Source organism: Crocodylus siamensis, chromosome 4, assembly GCF_052110815.1.
Source record: "Crocodylus siamensis isolate JL-2025a chromosome 4, ASM5211081v1, whole genome shotgun sequence".
Classification (NCBI taxonomy): domain Eukaryota; kingdom Metazoa; phylum Chordata; order Crocodylia; family Crocodylidae; genus Crocodylus; species Crocodylus siamensis.
In genome coordinates this window covers 203,905,570-203,925,858 of record NC_143398.1, presented here as the reverse complement: position 1 = coordinate 203,925,858, position 20,289 = coordinate 203,905,570, and the positions used below count along the sequence as shown (strand labels likewise).

The window sequence follows — 20,289 nt, the reverse complement described above, 5'->3', positions numbered from 1 at the left end:
TTAAAAGCCACCTGAAAACAGTTTATGAAACAGGTGCTTTACATGGTGTGTTAGGCACTTAATACCTCCCAGGAATTGGCCCTGACAGAAGCCACTACTGTAGATAATGTCACAGAATCTAAGGTGTGAGATCTGGTACATGTTTTAATGGGTTGCATCACTGAGGGCAGAAATGTATTTTACTGTATGCACCCAAGTGTCAGTTTTCCAGCCATGTAAATGACACTTTTGGCACTTACACACCAGTTGTAATTCTATTACCTATGCAGGGTGGACACATAAGTGTCTATGTGGCTACTGACAATGTTCAGTAAGCTACATATTGGCCAGGCAAGTATGTGCTCCTTTTGAAATTGAGCCATTGCACCTTGCTTCTAATAGGTATTAGATAGGGATAGAGAGCTGTAGGGAATGGTCTGCCCTCTTGAGAGCAGGAGTCTATGCTAACACACAGGGCCTACTCTCAAAATAGCATCCTTCTCTCTACCTTGGCTACTCTCAGAATAGCCACATACACTCTACCATGTTCTCTTTCCCCACACTGCCCAAGTGATTGAATCACAAACTGTGCTTCAGTGCCAAAAATGACACGTGTAGAGCTGAAATGCTTCCCTTCAGTGAAGTAGAATAAAGTGAAATAGAATTTGGCCCTGTGAGAGGATATTCCCATTGGCAGGTTTATGACATAGAAGGGTTAGACTCTTAACTCTCAAACTTAGCTCTGCTTCTGTCTGAGAATGATTCAAGGTAGAAACTTCTTCTTACATTGCACTTCTGTGGTAGGATTCTGCAAGTGGAAGTGAAGAAAACATGGAGAAAACAGTGAACCTTGAACTTGTTTTTGGCTATCACTTGAAACCAGGAAATGGTCCACAGGTAAATGAATGTTGTGACAATTGTATTTCTTGATTTTGGGGTGGTTGTTTTATTTGTTGTCCAAAGGGTCCAGTATCCATTACAATATTTTACTTTAGCAATGTGAATCCTGCTGCTCAGGAAACTACTGAAAAAATTTCACATTAGCAGACAAATGTTGAATCAACATTGACAAGCTTGGTTTAAGAAAGTGATACAAGAAAAATAGCAGTATAGAAAGCTTTGCATGAAATTAAGTGATTTCCTCATAAACATTTTCTCTACTCTCACCTTTGTAAGGTTTATAATAGTGACTATGAAAAATCAGTGGGCTTTTTGAAAAAGAAATAAACTGGGTTCCAGATGAAAGCAGATAGTGTTTTGCCACTAGACGAAGTTTTGAAAATAAATTGTCTGCTAGTTTCTTGGCCAGTGAAGATGGAACATATCACAATGGTGACTATATTATCATATTTACCTTAATCCCAGAAAACTTTGACTGTTAAGATGTACCCCCCACCCCTTTTCTATACAAAGAAAATGTATAACTTTGCTATAATTTTTCCGTATAGAGAATCTTATTATTGGAATTGTTCAGGAAAGCAGTGGCAGGGGGCAGGCAATGTAGCAGAAAAGAGGCAGGGGACCCCAGCATATTGTTTCCACCTGCACCTTGCCCCTTGCTGTCTGTGCCTCCCTGACATTTGTCCCATCCTGTGCTCCCTGCACCCCCCACACCACTTGCTCCTCCTGCCTGCTTCCTGCCCCTTGCCCTGCCTTGTACTCTCAGTCAGCTTTGGCCCAGGGCACAGAGTACATGGTGGCTATGGCCCCCACCCGGTCAAGCAGTAATGACAGCAGCAATAGCATCCCCAGCCCTGGGCCCCAGACTGGGTCAGAGCGGGAGCCAGAGTCAGGGCTGGAGCTGCCACTGCCACTATTGCCACTGTTACTGCCTGGCCAGTTCAAGCCACCATGTGCTCTGTGCCTTGGGCCAGAGTGGGGCCAAAGCTGGAGCTGGAGATATGAGTGAAGGTAAACAGTTGGGCAGGGGCGGGGAGAGGGAGGCAAGGATGCTGTACTTGAATTCAAGATGAGAGGCTTTTTTTTCCCCATATGTTGAATATGGGGGTGGGAAACAGTGTCATTAAAGTAAATCCACAAGGAGTGGAGAATGTCAGTCCCAGACAACAAGCCATGATGGGAATTGTAAAAGGAAGAACTGAGCATGCCACATTCTTGCTACTCACCCGTTTGCATTATGTTTAGCGGTTTCAAAGATACCTAGTTACATTCTGTGTAACTTGTATTTTTGCGCTATTAACCTTGGCCCAGTCAAGCCCATCCATCATGTAATTTTTCCCAAGATGTAGGTTGACCCAAAGTTTTTCTAATTCTTCACCTAGTTTGCCGGGGCTGAAGAATAAAATCTTTCCAAAACTAGCCAGCTTTGTGGAAAGAGTGAATGAATGAAGCATGCCTTAGCTTGTGACAGAAATATGATTTTTTTCTTCTACATCCGGGTTGCCCAGTTTATTTGGCACAGTGGGCCACGTCTGGGCTGCAGAGATAAATGGTCCACCTCCAATGGCAGAATGGTATCTTGTCAGGCCAGCTTCTAGAGCTACTTTGTTGGCACAGCTCCAAAACCTAGGGGGTTCTGCTGCCTCTCACCACCTTCCTTTCCTCTGATGTTGATTTGAGTTACCAGCAGCAACTGAAGACCCTGATTTCAGTGGTGGGCAAGGCAGTGGAGTGGTGAGCAACAGCATCCTTCACCTCCAGGTTCTGGAGCCATGCCAACAAGCCCTACCGATTACAGTTTTACCCCTTGTGGGCTGCCACTTGGGCAGCCCTGTTCTAAATCATACATACACCCTTTTTATGCTATTTGGCTGTGGTGTGCCAAAGTGGCTGTTCATGTAGACTCTGGTACAAAATGTTGCCTGTATTCAGAGACCTGGACTTAATGAACTGAGAGGTCCCTTCTGTTCCTACATTCCTACGACCTTCATCTCCTGATACCTGACTGCTTTGCTTTTGAGGTTTATAGTGATTAGATGTCTCTTGATTTCACTACTTGATACCGCATTCAATCTGCAGAAAGGAATAAGTAGGCTTATCCTTGGTAGGGATTTGGAGTGGTATTTAAATTGTTTTACCTAGTTCCAAAACTCCTTGGGTTGCTTCCTGGAGATTTCTGTCTTTCATTTACATTTTCTTTTCAGTTTCTTTTTTCAGATGTAGACTGCTACAATATTATGTGCATTATTTTTTATTTCTTAGACTTCTCAGGCAAACATGCTTAACTTCTGGTGCTTAAAGCACATATTATCCCCTTCCTTGTGCATTTGTACAAAGGAGAAAGAGGTCTTAAGGCACCAGATTATTCCCTTGTGTTTCATAGTTTCATAGTTTCTAGGGTTGGAAGGGACCCCCTGCCATGGCAGGAAAGAATACTGGGGTCAAATGACCCCAGCAAGGTATTCATCCAGCCTCCTCTTAAAGACCCCCAGGGTAGGAGCCTGCACCACTTCTCTTGGAAGTTGGTTCCAGACCCTAGCCACCCTGACCGTGAAGTAGCGCCTCCTGATATCTAACCTAAACCTACCCTCTGCCAGCTTGTGACCGTTATTCCTGGTCACTCCTGGCAGTGCTCGGGGGAACAGGGACTCCCCCAATGCCCGCTGATCCCCCCCTGACTAGTTTATAACAGGCCACAGGATCCCCCCTCAGCCTTCTCTTGTGGAGGCTGAACAGGTTCAGGTCCCGTAGCCTCTCCTCATAGGGCCTGCCCTGTTGTTCCCTGATCATACGAGTGGCCCTCGTCCGGACCCTCTCCATGCTGTCGACATCCCTCTTGAAGTGTGGTGCCCAGAACTGGACGCAGTACTCCAACTGCGGCCTGACCGGTGCCGCATAGATGGGGAGGATCACCTCTTTGGACCTGCTCGAGATGCATCTGTGGATGCATGACAAGGTGCGGTTGGCCTTCCTAACTGCCTCCCCACACTGCCGGCCCATGTTCATCTTGGAGTCAATGATGACCCCAAGATCCTTTTCCGCCTCCGTGCTGACAGGAGGGGAGTTCCCTAACCTGTAGGTATGGTGCCGGTTGTTCCTCCCGAGGTGCATCACCTTGCTCTTGTCTGTGTTGAAACCCATCCTATTCTCGTCCGCCCACCCTTGTAACCTGTCTAGGTCTGATTGTAGCCTGTTGCATCCTTCCAGTGTGCCCACGTCCCCCCACATCTTAGTGTCATCAGCAAATTTGAACAGGGTGCTTTTTACCCCCTCGTCCAAATCACTGATGAAGATGTTGAACAGTGCGGGCCCGAGGACCGAGCCCTGGGGGACCCCACTGCCCACGTCCTTCCAGGTTGAGAAGGACCCATCCACTACCACCCTCTGGGTGCAGCCCTCCAGCCAGTTGGCGACCCATTTGACTGTGTGGGTGTCTACACCACAGCCCCCCAGTTTCTTAATGAGAACGGGGTGAGAGACAGTGTCAAAAGCCTTCTGGAAGTGCAGGAAGACTATATCCACTGCTACCCCTGCATCTAATGATCTGGTGATCTGATCGTGAAAGTCCACCAGGTCGGTCTGACAAGAGCTGCCAGTGATGAACCCGTGTTGGTTGCCCCTAAGCATGCAGTCCCCTGCTGGCCCCTCCTGGATGTGTGCCAGCATAATTTTCTCGAACAACTTGCCTAAGATTGAGGTAAGACTAACCAGCCTATAGTTTCCCGGGTCCTCCTTCCTGCCTTTTTTGAAAATGGGAACCACATTGGCCCTCTTCCAGTCCTCTGGTACCTCACCAGAGCACCACGAGTGCTCGTAAAGCCGTGCCAGGGGACTTGCAATGACCTCGGCCAGTTCCTTTAGAACTCTAGGGTAGAGATCATCCGGACCGGCTGACTTGAATACATTCAACCCCTCCAGAAGCTCCCTAACTAAATCCTCGCTAACCTGTGGCCCAGGTGTGCCTCCCCCGGGGCCCAAGGGGGGCCCAGCAGGGAGGTGGCTGTTCTGGTCCCTACTTAGGAAGACGGAGGTAAAGAAATCATTAAACATGTTAGCTTTGCCGTCTGGTGTGACGACCAAATTTCCCAACGCATCCTGCAAGGGCCCCACATTACCCAGGAACTTCTTTTTACCCCCTATGTATTTAAAAAAGGACTTCTTATTGTCCTTAATCTGAGAAGCTAGTCCCAGTTCCTTCTCTACCTTGGCCTTCCTAACTACCCCCCTACATCTCTGAGCAACTACAGAATAGTCTTCCCTGGTGATGACCCCTTCTTTCCATTGGGTATAAGCCTTCTTTTTAGCAAGGAGACATTCCTGGATGCTTTTAGTGAGCCGTGGAGGCTTGTGTGCTCTCCTGCTCCCTTTGATCCTCATTGGGATTACCTTGCTTTGGGCTTGGAGGATCGTCTCCTTAAGGAGCGACCACTCTCCTTGGACACCTGGCTCCCCTCCCCTCCCCTCCGGGACCTCAGCGCTTCTCCAACTATCCTCCTTAGCTCGTTGATGTCTGCCCTCCTAAAATCTAGGGCCGCTGCCTTACTGCATGCCTTTGCCACCTTGCGCTGGATGGTGAATTCCAGCAGGCGATGATTGCTGTCGCCCTGGTGGTCGAGCACCCGCAGCCCCCTCACCAGGTCATCACCCGTGGCCAGCACTAGGTCCAACAAGACGTCTCCCCTGGTGGGGCTGTTCACCTACTGGGTTAGATGGAGGTCCTGCACTTTGGCCAAGAACCTACGTGAGCGTTCAGACCTGACTGACTGTTCTTCCCAGCAGATGTCTGGGAAGTTCAGGTCCCCCATGACTACCACATTCTTGGCCTTCACTACCTCTGTGAGCTGACCCAAGAATTCCTGGTCAAGCTCCTCTCCCTGGTTGGGAGGTCTGTAGTAGACTCCCACCATTAAGTCTCTCTCCCCTAGACTGCCTTGTACTCTAACCCAAAGCACTTCAGAGTGCCCTTCCCCTGACTCCTTGCTAATTGATGAGGATGTGTATTCCTCCTTAATATAGGGTGCCACGCCCCCACCTCTCTTTCCTATCCTGTCCCTCCTGTACAGCATATAGCCCTTGACATTCACCACCCAATCATGCGTTGAGTCCCATCACGTTTCCATGATCTCCACTATGTCCGGGCTGGTGTCAGCCAGCAGGAGGGTGAGTTCCTCCTGCTTGTTACCCATACTACGAGTGTTTGATACATGGATAATGGGAAAATGAGCAACTTCCACAGAACTCATGTTTATTCCAGTAGCTGCAGGACAAGGAGAGGGCAAATTTGAAAATGGGGAGAAGTACAGTAGACGAGTTACTTCGCAGTTTGGCATGGGCAGCAGTCTAGCCACAGCCCAGTGCATCCTGCAAAACCTGCCCAAGACATAAGGTAAATTAGCTTACACTGCCATTAGCTGACATTCCATTTTACCATGACTATATGGCTACCACTACCTAAGCCTGCTGGTTTAGGTTCTGCTATATGGTAGACAATACCTTCAGTGGATAAAGTACATTTTGACTTCTGAGGTCTGTGCCATAGTAAGAGTTCCTTCCCTGAGACGCCTCATTTGTTGTCATGCATACAGACTTCTGAGAACATATAAACCCTAATCCCTAAGCACTGGAACACATAAGACATTAAGTCAATTTGGGCTGTTAAGACTTTCTCCGGAATTCTATCTAGTTTGGAAAATGGTTTAACCAAATCAATTTAAACCTCGTTGGAGCTGTTGTGTAGATTAAGCTTATAGGTATTGCAAGAGGCTTTTCCTTTCAGATATGAGAAAAGACATTTTATAGAACCACACTAAAAATGTGTTGCAGGCTATCTAGATCAGTGGGGGACAGCCTTTTTGGGCAAGTGTACCACAAATTAAGACCCATCCCCTCCTGAGTGTCACTGTAATTGCTTTCTCCTGCCCCTGCTCTCTGCTCTGTGTTCCCTACCTAATATGCTGCTCTGCTTTCTACTCCCTACCCTATCTGCAACTGTGCTGTTCCCTGTTTTGTCTGCTGCTGTACTGCCTGCTCCTTTCCCAGTCTGCCACATGCCACACACACAGGGTGCCTGTGCCACTTGTCCTGGAGGCTAGCTACCCCGATCTAGAAAATTTCATTCATAACCTGGCTCTGTAAGCAGTTCCTAGCCTTGCTATTAAAGAAAACCATGCTGGATCTCCTTAAAACTAGTTGCAGATATTACAGGTCTGATCTTGAAATTATACTGGGTGAATCTACAAGAGACACTAGCTGTGCACTAGCACAGTAATGTGTAGGGCAAAACCCATGCTAATACACTACTGCTCAGCTAACATCACTAAAAAGCTGTTTGCTGGCACAATTGCGCAGTGACACCAGTTACTGCGCTTTGATGTAGTACTTGGTTATCCAAGTACTAAACTTAGGCACAGTAATTTTAGTGCATTTATGAGCATGTAGATGAACAACTGTGGTCTAAATTTGAATGTCCTGCTTGTTTTAAAGACCAAAGTGTGCGTGTGTGTGTAAGTATGTGTAAAACCCGATGAGTAAAAAGAGTTAGGGTCATTTTGGCACAGGCCTACAGTGTGACTTAGTGGTCCAACTGGTTTTACAACTAAAAGACTTGATCACCCCAAAGGAATCCTTTGTCTGAAATATACTAACCAACATGCATAACGAGTTGGTAGGTGGTTAAGTGCTATCCCCATTTTAGAGATGGAGAAACAGGCAAAGAATGTCAGAATTAATATTACAATTCAGGAACTTCTGGCTCCCAGTTCTGTTTGTAGTCTGCTAGACCAGCACATATAAGGATGACTTTATGAGCCTCTCCAATAAGCAGAGGTCAGCACAGCAGAAAACTAAGGGCTTTGAGAGTGCCTGTTCTTTTTAATAAATACTCTGATTAGGATAGTTCTTCACAGTACCTTCTGAACGTTCAGTCTTGCAGTACTTCTTAGTGAAACTTGGCTTTCCAAGGAATGTCACCATAAAACATGCCTCAAATTTCTGTTTTCTTACACTATAATGGCATAGAGTGGTGTTGTGCATACTTTTGAGGTCTCAGTCTTAGTTGTGCTTCTTGGCTTGAACTCATCACTACACTTAGGCTCCCACTTTGCCTTATTTCTGGGATTCAATGCCCATGGAGCAGGAGTGAGTGGGTGGAGGCAGTATAGACATACCTTTCATTCTGTTTTTTCTTGCCCTTTTTTAGCTGAATTTGTTTCTAGGCAGGCAGTGGAAGCAAAATTGACCTTTGTTTTCATAATGCATCAGGAATGAGTATAAAGATAAGCCTGTTTGTGGATTACCTTTTCAATGATTGCAGTTCAAATTGGGAGGTCATTCCATTTCCTATTTTAATATGAATATATAATTTGCAATGAGCAGAAGGTTGACCTATAACATTGAACTCTATGAAATAAAAACATTGAGTAATTAAATTCTTACATCCCAAAGCAAAAGATGTCATGTTATGATTGGAGATGACTCAGGAGTCTACAAAGTAACTTTTTAATTTAGCCTTTTTATCCAAATTTTCCCATTAAAAGATCCCAAGTGGGAAAAAGGATTTGAGTTGTATTACAGTTGTAGAGATGGAAGAACACAAAAACTAAAATTTAGGGTTACCATTTGCCTTTGTACTTTGGTCATGTGTGCTTTTTTGGTACATGAAAGACCAAACTTTCACCATACCTTGAACTTTTTTTCCTGGAAGTTTCAGGGTCCCAACTTAATTGAGAAACAAAGTTGGTAAGTTGGTTAACCAATTTACCCAATTCTTGCTTTGGTGGCTTTCTATATAATTGTCAAAATATCCCTCCATTACAGAGGATTGGAAGAATCAATTTCTCCAGCCTTTCTTGGTTGTGTTCTGTGAGCCAAATTCTGTCCTTGGATACACTAATCATGGAATAATTTGGGGCATGGGTGCCACCTTACTCAGGGGGAGTATGTGTCGCCCCACCCAGGACCAAGTGTCTGTGGCACTCCCAGAAGTGGCCGCAGCACTTCATCTGGTGCTCCCACTCCCTAGCTGGCAGTCACAGGGTGGGGCACCAGCGCTCCCGCCTGCCCCCCCACCCATCAACTAAGTGGGGAGCATGGCCTGTCAGGGGTGCATCCCCGTGTACCCCTTATACGTCGTCACTGATTTGGAAGGAAAATGCTATGCAGAATTTATTTTTTCTGCTTTCCCTTTTTTCTTCCTATGGGATTTGTGTGTAATAATTATCTTCTCAGATGTCTCCAGGATTGTAATTGCCACAGTAGGGAATTTGTATACATTTATAGGTATATTCCATTGAATAACATTTCTATAACATTGGAAATTACATCAATGAAGCATTTTAATCAATTTCAGGAATCATAAAACTGCTGTAGAAGAAACTATTGGACCATCTGATTACTCTTGCTCCCCCCACTCCGCCAAAAATATTGTGGACCTTAGTAAAGATTCAAAAAAAACTTGATGGTCTAGACACAAATCTGTTACTGTTTGCTCACATGAAAGACCTGTCTTTTGGTGAAAATGTCTTATTTTTATATTAATATTTATTTATATGATGTCAAAGTAAATGTAGTGGAACTATTCCAAAGAAGCATTGTGCCAAGTTCTCCCTAATGCAATAAGTCTAGAAGTTCAGACAGAAATGTTAACACCAATTGAAGTTGCTATTTGGGATCAGATTATAATCATTCCAAAAAGCATAGAGTTATGTTTTATATCTAAAACAAAAAAGTTCCTCCTTTTCAGTTTTTCTCTTGTACCGCAAAAACACTTTATGCAAGCATGTTAACAACCACCATCTTACAACTCTTTCTCATGGTATGTTATACCACTTTAAATATACTTGCGCACTTTTTCTCTCTTGCTCGTAACTTTTTTTGTCTAATATTTTTTAATTTAGTCACAAAAATCTCCTAGTAGTGTTTAGAATTTAATTAATAGATGGATAGAAGGGAATATATTTTTGTAGATTGTGTAACGTCAAAAAAATGGCCCATGCAATAAAATACAACTTAATAAAGGTGGTTTATTTATTTGAGCAATCTGATATATCAGTAATAGTGTACTTGTTCACTGAAACTTGGTAGAGGTATTTTGAAGTTACCATGTTTTACTTCAAGAAGGAAACTCCTGGATGTTATTTTAGTCTTATGTAAGTTTAAAAATAAAAAAACTCTCTTAATCCAAATAGTGTTACTTTTAATGTAGTCTCAGGGTATGCAACATCAGAATCAGATCTGTCCTCCTAAAAAGCTGTGCATATATGAAGCTGTGCCTAGATTCCCTTGCGAAATGTGCATTCTTACTGAACTGTGAAGAGGCATACAATGATGCATAGACTCACCCTGTTCACTTGACTCTCAATAGAACTTTTTTCATGATATGTCTATATTTTTATAGATACCTCCTATGAAATTGCCCTCTTTCACTCCCTGCTGTCACAGACTAACAAAACCCCATTATTCATTGTATCTGGAGCTATAGCCAGTATCTGTTGCCTTGACCTCACTGCTCCAGAACAAAGCCTAGGGGCATTTTGGATCCTAAGGCATTGATTGGTCCAGCCTACCCTATGCCTCCTAACGTGTGTTTCTCTCTTGGGCTGATAGGGAGAATCTGAGCAGCTGCACCACCTAGAATTTATCCATACCCTGCCCTACTGCAAACCAAATACTGAGTGAAAATAAAGCTCAAAGCTTGACATAGGCCATACTCTCTGGCCATACCTTTTTAGAGTAAGGAAGGTATATTTGACTTGCTGCTTGACCCATGTTTGGAGCCAAAGTATCACTAGCGTTACCTAAGAGCTGTCTACAAAAAATGCTGAGCATTGTTTAGTCATGTATGAAGGGATATACAGTGACTGGAAAGGGAAATGGTATCTTTCAAGTTTCTACCTTTAAAATATCACATTCACAAATAGGTGAACTAGCAATTTATTTTATAATGATAATCAGGAACTTAAAAATCTTTATTTGCTTGTAACCACATAGTGTAGAGAGACCTTTGTAAATATGGCAGCAAACCTCAGAACCATTTTTATTGCAGAACTCTGTCTGTCTCAGCTGCTGAAACCTGCTGTTTTAAGGGCATTAGAGCTGAACATCTCGTGACAGCACCTGGGTTATTTATCATTATGTATAACCCTGCCACACTATATTTTGTCATGCTGGATTTTAAAAAAAGATAATGCCAAAGGAAAGAGATTTGTATTAATGATAGATTGGAGATTTAGGTACTTCAAGTTCCCAGCCTTGCACTCCTTACTCGAGCAAAATTCCAAATAATCAGGGACTCTTCTCTGAGTGAGAGGTCTTCAAAGTAGCCAGATAGTTGATCAGTTATATAAATATATTTCTCCTCTGCTTTGTTTTGTTATGTTTTTAAGATTACCTCTCCCTAAAGCCCTTTTTTCATACACAAATGAAACAAAAAAATGCAATGAAGCAACCTTCCCTTGTACCGGTGTCTAGTTGGCAACAATCTGCCCTGACCTGAGACACAAGGCATTGTTAAGGGTATAACACATTTACATATTTTGCAATAAAACATCAGTTATTTGCATTACTGTGTCAAGTTTTATTTGATTCTTTCACCTAAAAATGACTCATTTTCCTTTCTTGTATTTTAAAAACCAACTACTCTAAGCTTGTTTGAGAATAATCAAAAATTGCCCATTTAGCTAGAAGTCATTTTCTTTTCAAAAGGCAAATGTTATTTAATCTTTCAGCTGTTCATTGTGCCATCATAAATACTTTCTTTTCAGCACAGTTGTGGGGACTGAAATGAGCCCACTAATTGCCTCCCATTTCGACTGACATGTGGTGGTTTAGTGGAAAGAGAACACAGCAGGGAGAAGGAAATAGGAGGCTGAGAAAATGAGAGCTAATTATTTTCACTGCCTCATGTCAGGCTCTGTGTCAGCCTTGTTTTTACAAACTGGAAGGTTTAGCACTAAATAAAACAAACTGGCGTCATGTTTTTATATACTGGCAGTGTCATGGAAGCAGCTGCACATCTCAAAGACAATATAATGCCTGCATTCGCATGGACACCATCTGACAGCCACTGTGAGCCACTACTAATGAGGATATCACAGTGGTGCCAAGTGAAAGGTGCTGAATTATGTATGATTCTTCATCAGTGCAGCAATAGTCCTGTACATCATTATGAGACATTGTTTTGCTGAAGAGATTAAAACATTCTTAGTTCCAGACCCTGCAACCTATACACGCTACAAGAGGTTATTAATGGAATTTTTAGGGAGAGTTTCTTGTGGATTTCTTTTTGGTTAAAAATATCTCATGGGACAAAGCAGTGGTGGGTCATGACACTATATATATAAAGAAGAGAAGCAAATTAGCCATAATTGTGTTATCTTCCTTTAAATCCAGCATAATAAAATATAGTGTAGCAGGGTTATACATAATGATAAATAACCCAAGTGCTATTACTAGATGTTCAACTCTCATGACTTTAAAACAGCAGGTTTCAGCAGCTGAGATAGATAATAGCTAAGAATGTAAAGGAGCTACTGGGGGCCTAGATCATCAACATGCTACTACTTTTAATACCAGCATGACCAGCATTTTTTCCCTATTTGTTTCATCTTGCATTACATCTGACGTTTTTCAATATCCAGTTGCCTGCTAGGATGCTGGTTCCATTTTTCCTTGAATTTTATTTAAAAAATAAATAAATAAAAAAGTTTATTGCAACCATTTATTTAAAAGTGAAGCCTAAATTCAGGCCTCCTTGAAGAATGAGAGTGTTTTAACTTGTTATTTTGTGAGGTGTGTTTTGTTACTTAAAGCATAGTGCTGATGGTCTCCTTTTATTTCCTTTTCTTTTCACTGTTTGTTACTGATATTAAGATTTGTAGGTTTTCTGGGAATATAATGACCAAAATAAACAGAAGCTCTAATTTTTGAAGTATTCTAATTTAGTAGCCTGAATCTGAGTAACTCTGGGTTGGAATATTCTTATTATGTGCTATTCTCTTCTAGTCCTACAACCATTTTCAGGGATTGCTGATTTACTGGCTTGTTCTGAATCCAATTCAGAGCTTATTTGCACTCAAAGTTGTAGTATTTATGCCTCATAGATAAGCAACTGGCTGTTTCTGCATAATCCAAAACTTAAATTTGCTTTATTTATTGCAATCAAAACAGGAAGGTCAATTTTTTGGTTATGTGTATTTTTGAAAAACTCCTTTATGGAGGACATTGCATAAATATATTTAAGCTGAATATTTTTAATAAAACATTTTTTACAACGTAAGTGAATTTTCCATTTTATCCTGACAGTGAATGTCACGTTCATCTAAGAAATCCTATGCCTCCAATTTACCAAAGAACTTTTGCGCGTGGTGTAGCTCCACTGAATAAAATAAACCTATACCTAAGCATTTGGTCACAGAGTTGAACAGAACAGAGTTGGATTAAGTGCATCTTTATATTCTTTGCTGCATCAAAACCAATTTGTTAATAAGGAAAAGTATAGCAGTGGTGTTGTCTAACTTCTTTAAATATCAAAAGCAGGTGTTATTACCATCGGTCTAAACAAAATGGTTAGCACGCATTTAAATAAAATACCTGTCCAGCTAAGTCATCTCACTATATCCTGCAAGTATACTGTTCACAAAGCCAACCTATTTTAGGAGTATTTTAAAAGATGAAATAGGAATAATTCTTGGATAGAATAAGATGGTTATTTTCCAGAGACCCTAGAGCGGAGATTTAGTGCCTTAACTCACTCTTTTAGCATCTCTGGCCTGTAGCACACAGTCCACATGTGGCAAAATAGTTCTTTCCAGACCAAATCAAAGAGCTTGTTTCAGTGGGCCTGATCCAGTATAGTGCTGAAGATACTGGGAGTTGACAGATTTATATTCTTACAAAATGATGGTAGATTTTTCTTTGGAACCAAGAGACAGGACACCTTCCATAATAATTCACATAATTTCTTAAAACAACTTGGTTTGTCTGATTTTGGTCTGGCTTCACTGATCCAGCACGAAATACTGATTTCCAAAGCAGAGCTATTCTGAAAGAAGTTTATTTAGTGCGAAGTAGAAAATAAAGTTATTTAAAGTGCTTTTGCAAAGAACTCTTCTTGCTAAAAGACAATATTAAGTTGATATTATGTGAATGTATTATTTTACTTTCTAATTAAATGTTATTGGACATAAATAAATGACAGCAGCATGAATGCTACAACCGGGAAACCATGCTACCTGATCGGCTGGGTAGGAAGCATTTCTTGTATTTATGAAGTTCTGTGAAAACTCTACTCACCATAAAACCATGGAGGATTTTATAGGTACAGTCTGAAATGCATGGAATAAGAACAATATTGCAGGGAGTAAAAATCATATTAAATAGATGACTCATTCTGCTATTGCATACTCAGATTGCAATAACATCTGAGTTCAGGGCCATGTTATGCTAAGCACTGTTAATTCATATTGTTTCCAATTGTTGGGGACTGAGTCAGGTGGTCCCTTCCAGTCCTATGTTCTTACCCAGTAACAATCTAAAGAGACAAAGCACAGAGACAGGATGCTTGTGATCCAAAACCACATTTTATGTTACCTGCTCTTAGGGAAGTATCCAAAAGGATATTTAAGTGTCCATCATCTATATAAATGCCTAAATCAGTGGGAGGTTAGGTGCCTAATAACATTTTTTTGGATCTGGCCCTGAATTACTTACCTAGGGCATATATATGAAGCTTGTTGCAGAGATGGCAATTGGATTCAAATCTCCTATGTCTAAGTCCATTATCACAACCATAAAAAATATATATTTCCCCCTGCTCTACTAGTCATTGTGGTGTTGCTTAAATTAACACTCACGTCAACATGTTTGTAAAATAGAGAAACAGATGGACATTTAGGGCCATGTGCTTGCATAAGCAGCTTTTGCTGCTACTGTGCTGAGGTTCCAAAACTATTTAAGTCTGGATTTCTTTTAAGTTACAATTTCTCATTCAGTGTGCGAGTGAAAGTTTTGAGACTTTTGAGGGCTCAGCACCTACTCTGCATATGAGTAATGTATGTGCACTCAGAAGCAGGTATCTGCATCTGTAGACATCTGTATCTGCACAAATAGATGCATTTTATGTACTTATCCATCTGTTTGTGCACATGAATGCTTGTGCAAGAATTTGCTCTACATGCCCATCTGTCTCCATTCAAGTTTCTGCATGCCTTGAACACGATGGACATGAGAATTATTTCAAGCCAGTAATAACACTAATGAAAGAGCATTTTCCAGCCAAGGATCTGAAAGTACTTGGCAAACAATAGACTAGATCCTCCCAAAGTCATGTGCAACACTCCTGGTTCTAAGTGCTGCCACCCGATGATGAACACGGAGATTTGAGGCATAGATGCTTGCCAAAGGTCATGTGGCAGTTTAGCATCAGAGCCGCATGGCCAGATAAGGGACTGGGTTTTAAAAAGATCTCAAAGTTGTAAATGAAGAGGCCAGTTTTTAGCTGTGATCAGTATTCAGCAAGTCCCACTGAAATCAATAGAATCTGTTGGGCACTCAGATGTCCCTTGTCTCCTGATGCCCAGTCTCTCTGCTGTGTCCACTTATCAGTAAAAAAACTCAAACTATGCTTTCTGTCAATTAGAAGTCCCCTAGATGAGGTCAGTGGGTGTAATGAAATCACGGGCTTAACTCTATAAGTGTTCTGCTGGATCAGACTCAGAGTAGTCTGTGCTTTGTAGGAGGCGAAAGACTCGGTCCTACTATTGACTTCAATTTAACCCAAAGGAGTGTTTAAGCATGCACTTAAGTACTTTGCAAGATGAGAGCTGTTATTTGATAATAAATGCTGAAATTTATCTTGAGCAACTCCAAGTGAAAATAACAGGAATTGAGGGTACTCAGTATTTTGGGTATGTCGGGTATAATACTCTTTCTGTGGCGTCTTTATTTGAGTAGTAGTCTTACCAGCATTTTTCAGACCCTATGATCATTTATTCTCGGATTCACTAGGAAGAAATCCTTGGGGTTTGCCGGCCTTATCAGCTTTATTCCCAGTTAATTTAGTTTCTTACTGCTGCCCAGTTATTCTGCCTCTACTTGCTTTTGGAAATCACGCAAGTCTGCTTCTGAAACAGTATTTACCTGTGAAAGAATGTATACTTACACTGTCTTCCTTCGTACTTTAGAATAAATCATACCATTTCAGAAAACAGAGCATGGTATCAACATAACAACTGTTTCTTGGATGAAAGCTAATAGGAGTGCTGCTAAGTGAATCAAAGGTTTTCCTTTTGGATACTTTTCTCCTAAAAAGGAATGTAGTAAGAATTTATTCCAAACCTCTGATAGTTTTAATACATATAGGACTTTGCTGATTTGGGGGGTTTTCCCCCCTTTGCATTCCCCCTATCCTCTTTTATGACTAGGACTGCAAGTGGAAAATGTACATGGAGATGGATGGGGATGAAATTGCAATAACCTACATAAAAGATGTGACATTCAACACTAACTTACCAGATGCAGAGATTTTAAAAATGACAAAGGTAGGTTTACAGGTTTACAGCTTTCATGAGTTCATAGAACTCAAACAAAGACATTAAAATACCACAGCGGTAGACTTGTGCTTGTGGAAGTTCAGTCTCTTGATGGCTTTTTAAAAAAATGCATATTTTAAAGCAGATTTGTATAATAAAAGAGAATTGTAAAAAAAGCTATTAAGCTAAGGATCATGTTAATGGTAATGTGATGTGAAAAGAAAATGTTTTTTAAATATTTTCTTCTGTCTCAATTTTATTTTTTCTGTTTTTATATATTTTAAAGAAAGAAAAAATACAGGTGATGAAATTGTTGCAGTTAATGAAGTTGTATTTTTCCAAAACTTAGACTTGGTTAGAAATGTTGGCTCTCTTGTAATAGTAGCTTAAAGAACAATGTTACTACCAACATCAGAGTTCAATGCAAAATAAGGAACTTTGATTCCAAAAAGACATCACTACTGAATTCAGCAGACAATGCACAGAAAAGTCACAGTAAGGATCAATAACGGCCTTTAACTTCAGTGTTCTTCCTCAACACCTATTAGGACTGTACAAAGACAAAGTTTTATTATGAAGATGGGGGAGAGTGGCAAAAAAATGGAGTTGATAGTGAGATGCATTCCACATTAGAACTCAACAAGGTGTTGAGCAGTGGCAATAAATTATTGAACTTTTTCAACTTGATGCCATTGGGCAGTTTTACCTGCTCTCAGAATCTGCCCCTGAGTACTATACTGGACAGTATCTTGGCAGGAGATGGGAGTTTTGTTAATAGGCAGGATGTTCTGTCTCTTGCTAATATCATTGTTTTAATTAATGCTCCCTACCATGGGTACTTTGCCAGGGGCAACAATACACACTTCTAAATAAAGAAATGTACAACCATCTGATTGCCAGACTGCCCCTCTAATGTGTCCTGATGGAAAAACTCTCATGAACGGCTTTAACTACACATTCCTTCCAAACTCTGCCTTCACTGATATTACATATAAGGAACAACTGCCTGATTCAGGCCCTTAGAGGGGAAAATAAAAGCAAATAATGTAACAAAATGTGGTGTTACTATGAAGGGCTTACTACACAGAATTCTCCATTCCAGTTCATACTTATTTTGTTGTTCTCATCACGTAGCCCCGGAGCCCTGGAACTTTTAGTGTTACGATTTGTTTCTTTTGCATTTTCTGTCTTAAGACACATTTTTGCATTTAATTTCTCGGGGCTTTGATCTTTGCATAATTTTTTGTTAAAATGTTATCAGTAGTAAAATTAAATTAAAAGATAATCAGGTACAGTCAGCTTAAGAGTTGACACACTTTCACATCTGGAAGAGAATGTCTTCAGGTATCTTAAGTATTTTTTCTTGTTCTTGTTGGTTTTTAAAACTTTGCCACCAAAAACATTTTTAATAAACTCAATGTTCTTATGTCCTTTTTTGCTCCCCTTTGAAAGCAAATACCTAAGGATACCATTTTCAGCATACGTATATTACTGCTGATTGCCACAATGAAGGTGCTGTGCAAACAGGGGAACAGACAATTCTGAATTCTATTGATTTAATTCCCATAAAATATAAGGAAAAAATTACTTTGTCACATGGACACATCGAAAAAAGAAAAAAATCTGTAAGGAAAGAATTTTTTTTTTTAAGTTTTAGCAGTGTATTTCAAGGAATAATAAAGAATAAAACAGACAAATTAATAAACTCTAATACTATATTGTTGTTTTTTTCCAGCCACCGTTTGTAATGGAAAAATGGATTGTGGGAATAGAAAAAAAACAAACTATAGAATATATCATTACATATGAGGTAACTTATCCAAGTTAAAACTTACAGTAGATTTTCCATAGAGCTACCAGTAGCATGGATGGACTGTACCATGTACTGCCATCAAGGCCCAACATTGTAATTCATTAAAAAATCTCAAGTTCTGATGAAAATGTGAATAATATTTGCAGAGTTTGTGTGCTGAGACTCCTGACTGGGACAACAATCTTCCTAAAGTAAGAAAATTCCTTTTACTTGAAGGAATGGTCAGTTTTGCACTTGTTAGTTGAAGAAACCATGTTTCTTACCTTTTTTCTGGTACAGCGCTAATTAGCAGAGCTGAGAAATAACAGGAGGAGGAAGAGATGATACAAGAAATGAAAAGAAACATAAAATACAATCTGGAGACAATTTAGCAATGTTTAATGTGACAGAAATTAGCCTTTATATAAAAAGGTTTTGGTTACTTACAAAAGTGCTTTATAAAAACCAGCTTCACACTGAGGCCAATAATTGAAATTCAGCTCTGTCCTGAGGTATGGATTCAAGCAGTGAATAGGAAAATTCTGGACCTTGTTTGCTTGCCTCAGAAGTGAAGAACAGTGGTTTTCTCTTGCAGGAAGAATAACCCCAGGTTCCTTTCAGCCTGTAGTTCCTCACAGGAGTCACAGGGACTGACTGTAGGATTAAAGAACTTGCTATGGCAGAAAAGTTACTATGAGGGGAACCCCTGCAAAAATATCTGCCTAGCGCTTAGCTCTTTCAGCAAGAAAGGCTATTTACTTGATGTACAACTTGATTTGGCCATTAGTAAAAAATGTATGTTGTAAAATCCTTGCCCTTGTGCAGTACAGGAACTGAAAGAGCAACGATTCATAACTTTTTGGACAGAGTCAGAATGCTGTTATTCCAAATCCTCGGAATTCTAAAACTGTGAGAGATCCCATTGGATAGTTATGGTAAACAAATCCCTTATACAAATTGGCAGGGCCATCAGGGCATATATTAACCTCAAAACATTTTTGTCAATGTTTTGTCAGTACTCTTGGCTTCCTTCCTTTTACCTGTGGCACAATCTAGGTGCTTTTGGTTTTGTTTTCCTGAAGTGCTTTTGAGCTCTGGTGTGTGAAAAGGCTAGAGTGGACAGTTTTTAAGACTCTGGATAAGTGGCTCTACTAGTTTATATTCCTTTGTTTCAAATTACTTTGGGAAATTCCTCAACTTGACATGTTATTTGGATAGAGTCCCACACAGTCACCATGTTCTGTTGTTTCTTGATCAGAGTGATGTTAGAACCCCCAAAATCACAAGACACATCCAAGCAATTCAATGGAGCAAAATCAAAGCACAGGATGAAGTGAAGTCAATACAGCTTGTGATACAGACTTCTCTCCCAAACTTGGAGGGCAAGCCACGAAGCAGGTCCAACTCAAGTAAGTCAGTATGGTTGAACTATGTTATTTTTACCACTGAAATGAATAGCAAAAACTAAATTAAATTCTCTCTATCTTGGCAAGATGTGCCCATCCCAGGGATCTGGGGTAGCTGAATATGCTGCTAAGGCCTGGGGCAGCCTAGGAGAACTCTTGCATGCCAATATAATATGGGAGGTAAAAAGTTAAAATGCCAGGTAGCAAAGTGATAAATAGCCTAGCCTGTGTACAGGGGTTACTGCTGCAGTAGATGGAATTTGATTCTATAAATCATGGTTTTCAATCCTTATTCATTTGTGGACCCCTACAAATTTTGAATGGAGGTGTGGACCCCTTTGAATTGTAAGCGTGGTAATTCACATACTTTTGATTGATCATTGTCATTTTTCATGGACCCCCTTAGACATCATCATGGACCCCCCCCCAGGGGACATTTATCCAGACCCTCCAGGGTCTGCAGACCACAGGTTGAAAACCACTGCTAAAGATAATTTTTAGCCAGTGAAATACAACTGTGCTGTATACTGTACCCATTTGGAACTTAACAGCACAAGTAGTGATAAAACTGAGATTCTCCTGCTCCAGAATCACAGCTGCCTCCCATCTGTGTTAAAGGAGACTTTCCACTTAACTATCAGCATTGAAGGACCCCAAAAAACAGCTGAGCACTTGTGATGGATGC

General features: G+C 40.9%; 1 protein-coding gene across 1 annotated transcript in view; it reads left to right on the top strand.

Moving 5' to 3' along the window:
• The window catches only part of MAP3K20 (mitogen-activated protein kinase kinase kinase 20), a 128,028-nt gene that overhangs the window by 94,041 nt on the left and 13,698 nt on the right, over positions 1-20,289 (top strand). The window contains exons 16-19 of the mRNA XM_090045459.1: positions 784-876; positions 16,299-16,415; positions 18,142-18,216; positions 19,457-19,607. Coding sequence (XP_089901585.1) covers positions 784-876; positions 16,299-16,415; positions 18,142-18,216; positions 19,457-19,607 — 436 coding nt within the window. The remainder of the gene's footprint in view (positions 1-783; positions 877-16,298; positions 16,416-18,141; positions 18,217-19,456; positions 19,608-20,289) is intronic.